Source organism: Poecilia formosa, unplaced genomic scaffold, assembly GCF_000485575.1.
Source record: "Poecilia formosa unplaced genomic scaffold, Poecilia_formosa-5.1.2 Scaffold339, whole genome shotgun sequence".
Lineage (NCBI taxonomy): Eukaryota > Metazoa > Chordata > Actinopteri > Cyprinodontiformes > Poeciliidae > Poecilia > Poecilia formosa.
The window spans coordinates 273,843-280,076 of NW_006800278.1; the positions used below are offsets into that span (position 1 = coordinate 273,843).

The 6,234-nt window shown below is 46.7% G+C and overlaps 1 protein-coding gene across 1 annotated transcript in view; it reads right to left on the minus strand.

Annotated features, from left to right (window-relative positions):
* Nucleotides 1–1,269: 1,269 nt before the first annotated feature.
* LOC103153065 (zinc finger protein 696) overlaps nt 1,270–6,234 on the minus strand; it is a 7,704-nt gene continuing 2,739 nt past the window's right edge. The window contains exons 2-3 of the mRNA XM_007573848.2: nt 4,125–4,770; nt 1,270–3,268 (exon numbers count right to left, since the gene is read on the minus strand). Of these exons, the coding sequence (XP_007573910.1) occupies nt 2,141–3,268; nt 4,125–4,556 (1,560 nt within the window). The 5' untranslated portion in view covers nt 4,557–4,770 and the 3' untranslated portion in view covers nt 1,270–2,140. The remainder of the gene's footprint in view (nt 3,269–4,124; nt 4,771–6,234) is intronic.

Sequence of the window (6,234 nt, forward strand, 5' to 3'; positions counted from 1 at the left end):
ATAGCCCACATGCTAGAGATAGCCCACATGCTAGTGATAGCCCAAATGCCAGAGATAGCCCACATGCTAGTGATAGCCCACATGCTAGTGATAGCTCACATGTTGGTGATAGCCCAATTATGAGGTTTTTCCCTAATTAAAGCCCTGATCCCTGATGTTTATGAACTGGACGGTTATTTATCTTTTATCTGGACTGTGCATATTCAACACTTCCTCTAGAGGAATATTTCTACCGAATATTAAAAAAGGTTATTATTTTAAAATAAGTTGAGAGATACAGACATATATATTTTGGTTGACAGATACTCCTGGTGTTCCATCACATAAATAAATGGCATGATAAAAACAAATGCGTCCAAACAAACACATTTTTAGATTATTGGAGCTGAAATAAATATATCTGTTTTCTTTTTTATTATTATTATTATATCTGTTTTAATTTTTGGAGCTTGCTCCACCCCTTCGCCTATAATTTAAGTTTAATTTAAATTATGGTAAATAATATAGTGTCTTTCAGAATCAAACACTCATAACCGGATATCTAGGAGAAAAAATACATTTTTATACGTTTTGATCTTTCAACACACAAAAACTCTGTTTAATACAAATAAACACAATTCATTATAAAAACTTCAACCAAAGTGGAGATTTGAGAAAACTCCGTGTGGACGGAGTCCCGCGCAGTGCAGTGTGCCACAAATAAAGCGCCAATAAATCCACATATTTGCTTTGACACGATTCCCGTTATTGTGTTTTAATAACTTTAAGTTCTGATACGCCGTTTACAGCAGTTCAAGCTCTAACTGTTCACACAAACTAACCTCCTGGCGTCATTAAATATCGAACAGGAAGTCCCTGTTATTGTGAAGCCTTCTGATTGGCTGACGGGTTTGAGCTTTGGGCTACACTGCCCCCTAGGGGCCAGGCGAGTTTTAAACACTGTGCCGCTTCATGCAGATAAAATGTGAGAAACCGATCCAGTGTACAATATTTTGTTTTTAAATGATGTGGAGATTTTCATCTTTACAAAGATTTTATGGTGTAAAACAAAATAAATATAACATTAAGTTTAGCACTTTTTCTTTTATTTCCATCTTATTGTTTAATATTTTTTATTTTTCATGTATTTATTACACATTTTAGTCAAAAAAAAAAAAAAAATTTTTCCAAATGAGAATGTGTTTTATTTTTTATTTGAATCATTCTTGGAGGCCCTGCTTCAAACCTCTGCAGGTTCCTGTTGTGGAGATAAAGGAGAGGAGTCAAAGGTCAGGATGTAACATTGTGTCTTTAATAACGTCTCCATTACAGGATGTTGCATCACTTCCTCTTTTTCTTTATTACATTTTGTTGGAGCAACATAATCCATTCGAGATTTGTACACAGTGAGCGATCTCCGTGGAGCTGGGGGGTCGGGACGTTTGGTCCGAAAGCCTGGCGTTCCCGCTGAGCTCGTCTGGAAAAATAATCTGGAATGCTTCGGAGCGAAAAGGAACGCCACCTGATTATCGTCAGCAACGAGACACCGGCCGCGTCCCGGTCCGAGGACGGCCGGCCTCAGAGGACTACCTGCTGCAGGCAGGAGGCCCTCTGAGGTCAGAGGTCAACGTTAACCAGAAAACACCTGAAATTAAGAACCAGAACCCACCGGAACCAGATCACAGAGCGGACGGAAGGAGCCGCAGAACCCTGACCCGGCTTCTAAACAGGAAGTTACTCTGGATGCGGCTCCTTTAGAACCGACAGACCCATGAGACAGTGGACCCGGTCCGGCCCGGTCGGTCCGGTGCTGCTGGTCTGATTCAGTAAAAAACTGGAAATATTTTTTAAAAAAAACATGAAACTTTTGTGCTTGTGTTTCATAAGTACTCCAAAAATACGGACCAGTCCTGCAGAGCCGGTCCAGTTCCCCTCCTCCCCCACAGTATATAAGGTGAACAAACAAACAAACACACACACACACACACACACACACACACACACAGCCTTGCATAAGTCGCTCCTTTCACTCCGTCCACAGATAAAATGTAAAAGAGCACAAAGGTATGAAAATGTAAGAAAAGTCATAAAGAAACCTTTATATAGCGCTTGTATAAAAACAGGAATAATACTTTGATTCTCCAGAGGTTAAAGGTCGGCTTTAGCTGCTGTCGCTGCTCACGGCGCTGCTGCCGCCGTCGCTGCTGGTGCTGGCCGTGTCGGCCCGCTCCCGCTTGTGGATCTGCTCGTGTGCCTTGAGGTGGCCCGACTGGCTGAAAGTCTTGCCGCAGCGGGGGCAGGCGTACGGCCGCTCGCCCGTGTGGATCTGCTGGTGCGCCTTCAGGTGACCCAGCCGGCCGAAGCTCTTGCCGCACTGCGTGCAGCCGAACGGCCGCTCCCCCGTGTGGATCTTCTCGTGGGTCTTCAGGACGCCCGAGTTGCTGAAAGTCTTCCCGCACTGCGAGCAGGAGAAGGGCTTCTCACCCGTGTGGATCTGGACGTGGTTGCGGTAGCTGGTCTCCTTGGTGAAGCTCTTGCCGCAGTGCTGGCAGCAGAACGGCCGCTCGCCCGTGTGACTCAGCTGGTGCGCCTTCAGCTCCTTGGACTGGCCGAAGCTCTTTCCGCAGGCGGCGCAGATGAAGGGCCGCTCACCGGTGTGCAGCCGCTGGTGCGAGCGCAGGTCGTCGGCCTTGGTGAAGCCCTTGGGGCAGTGGGCGCAGACGTAGGGCTTCTGGCCCGTGTGGATCAGCTGGTGGCGCTTCAGGTTTCCGGCCTGACCGAAGCTCTTGCCGCACTGCGAGCAGGTGTACGGCCGCTCGCCCGTGTGGATGCGCTGGTGCGTCTTCAGGTTGCCCAGCGTGCTGAAGTTCTTCCCGCACTGCGTGCAGGAGAAGGGTTTCTCCCCCTGCATGTTGCGCGGCTTCCTCACCGTGGGACTCTGGGTCTTGGTGGTGATGAGCAGACCCAGGCCGGCGCCGGCCTGGCCCGCCCGGCCCGACCCGTCCGCCGCCTTCCCGTCCGCGGCGGGCTGCAGCTCGTACAGCGTGCCCTCTCCAAAGTCGGGGTCGGGTTTGCCCAGCCCGTCCAGCAGCAGGGCGTCGGGCCGCAGCTTGTTGAGCTCGGTGCGCAGCTCGGCCATGTGGATGGACTCCAGGCCGTTGTGGTGCAGGTGGGCCGACACGGCGCCGGCCTCCGGGTACTCGGACTTCAGCGCGCCCAGCTCGGCGCTGTAGTAGCAGTGCAGGTCCACGGCGTGGTCTGACTTGATGTACTCCAGGGTGTCGGTGACCTGCAGGAGGGAAAACACCCGATGAGTCGGACCTGGAACCGACCAGAACCGCCACGAGTTCTGCAGACCGTAGGTCTACAGTGGAGCGGCTGAGAAAATCATTTCCATTTGGAGAATAAAGTCATAATTTTATACTCCTCCATAAAAATGTAAATATAAAACGAAGCATATTGAGCATTTATGAAGTTTTACTTTAAGAAATAAGAAAATACTTCATCTTTTAAAACAGCAGCAAAATATCAGCAGCACTTTGAGCAACAGACGGAGCCGCTGTCAGAGAACCATCCAAACTTTCTCATTAGAACTTTTTGACTTTTTACACAAATATTTATCACTTTTTTTCTGCCAATACATATTTAAAAAAATTGTTATTAACAAAAATCTGTCCTGTATGTTTTCAGAATCAAGTGACCGCTCTAATGTGTTAGCATTTCAGCGCTAGCATGCTAGCTGTTAGTGTATTTTGTTGGTTCTTCCATATTTTATGTTGCTGCTAATAAAATATCATAAGTCAGATTTAACGGGTCCAGACTGTTGAAACTGGGAGAAAGTTTATTAGTTTTATTACAACTAATAAAAATTAAAATAATATTTAACTAATGTAAAAAAACTACATATTTAATAAAAACAAAAAAATATGCAAATAAAAAACTAAACTATTTTTAACTTATAAAAACTAAACATTTAACTAATAATTAATACAAACTAAACAATATTTAACTAATAAGAACTAATTAAATCTAACTGAATTAGACAAAACGTCTCAGTGAAATAAACCTAAGTTGTAATGAAAACTCCAGAACCATCAAGACTCTGGTTCTGACCCGACGGGCCGTGTCAGAACCGCCTCTGGTACCTGGGAGATGTAGTCGAACACGGAGCAGGGCTCGTAGTGCGACTTGTAGTCCAGCTCCGACGCGTCGCCGTGGTGGAACGCCAGCTGGTGGTTGTCATGGTGACCGTGGTGCTCGGACTTGATGTAGTCGAGGCCGCTGATCTCCATCTTGATCTGGTCGTGGCCCAGCTCGGCGGTGGACAGCGGCTGGATCTCGGACAGGTCCACGGTCCGGATGGGCTCCAGGTCGCAGTCCTCCGGCTCGCTCTTCACGCACGGCAGCATCACCAGCGGCTCGGCGATCTCCGCCGCCAGAGAACTGAGCGTGGGCGTGGGGCAGTCCGACGACAGCAGCGCCAGCGTGGGCGGGGCGGCGCCGTCCAGAGGCGGCGGAGGGGAGCCGCAGTCCGGCGGCAGGCCGAGGCCCAGACACTCTGCCTCCAAGTCCGACATGGTGAGGGGCGGAGCCAATCCTCCTCACCGCTCTCCGTACCTACACCTGAAGAGTCGCCGAGGCAACAAGCCACGCCTCTTCCTCTCCTCCTCCTCGCCCCACGGCTGCTGGGGGAGGGCGGTCCTGATGAGGTGAGGGGGTCGACCTGAGAGGAACCAGAGACGATGAGGAGAAGGTCCGAGACGTCAGCGCCGTCACCTGACTGGAACCAGCCTGCAGGGGGAGACAGAGAGGGGAACAATAATATTAATCATTCCTGTCATTAGTAATAATTAATATGATCATTATTACTATTATCATTATTACTGTTGGTTGCAGCAGCAGTATTAAGTTGTCTCCGGTCCTGCCTGGTTAAAGCTGCTGTATCGCGTGTTTTCCAGGCACATTGTTCCATTTTATAGCAGGAACTATGTTACCTTCATACGTTATAAAAATGCTGTTAAATAACATATAAAATGTAACTTAAAGAAATTTTACTTCGCGATTTAACGCCTTCAAATTGGGCCTCTGTCTCTTTAAAAACTCCTGCTCTTTCTGAAGCTCCGCCTCCAGGAAGTCATGCCAACATGCCTCCTCCATTAACCCTGAAACGTTTCTACCAGCGCTGCTCTGAGAACCTGATGCAGTTCCTCCAGGTGTTTGCCAATTGCTGCTGGCTAGTCTGAAGGAGTTGAGAGAGATGGGAGCTTGGAAGCTGCAGCTGTGAGGAGGAGCTGCGCCTCGAAGGCGGGGCTAGCTCCACCCAGGAGCTTTGCAAGCTGAATGGTTGCCATGGAGATTAAAGGATTTCTCAAACATGCATGAAAGAATTAAATCAACACTCCAGGTTTGTTTCTGATGAGGAAATAAAAACATTATAACGTGATGGAAAGATCAAAAAGTTGGTTTTACAAAAGACTGGCCCTTTAATAAAATAATCTCTGAAAACATTTCCTCTCTACGCTGCTCTGCGGCGCTCAGAGCACAAGAAGAACCGCTAAATTATTTTACTGCTGCAGACAAAACAAAAGGACATCATTCTGCAAGCAGCTGTTCACGAGCGACACTGAGCTGCTATGAACAAATAAAAACATGAATATGAGAAACAATCCTGTGATCTGCTACATCCTATTTTAATGTACTGACAGGCCTAATCAAATCATTTAGAAACCATCTATTAACCAGTCATAATTAACTCACAGCACCGTCATTAATCAGATTAAACATTGAAACTGTTTGACAGCCATAATTAAGAGTTTTATTAATTATGGATCCAGTACTTCACAAATGAAGTTTATTATTGTTTCTGGTTGTAGTGGAACTTTTTATTTAGCTCCATTAATTATTCATTATACTGTAATTAATCCTTTAAAACCTTTTACCAGCATTAATTAAAATAGTTTAACAGGTGCTGCGTTTACTGACTGCAGGAAAACAGACCAAACCTTTTCCTGAGTGTTTTTTCAGTCCTCCTGCTGCAGACTGTGTCGCAGCACAACCTGCAGCAGGAAGCGTCATGTCAGGCTACTTCCTGCCTCTGAACTCCAGCAGCTTTAGTCCTTCATGTCTCCAGATGTTGGTAGAAACACAGAGCCGACATTTGTTTGGGAAAAAAGTGGAAAACAAACGCAGCAGGTTTCAGTTCAGATCCGTAACTTGGTTAGTTTTTGTTTCCTCTTTTATCTGCCAGCAGCAAAG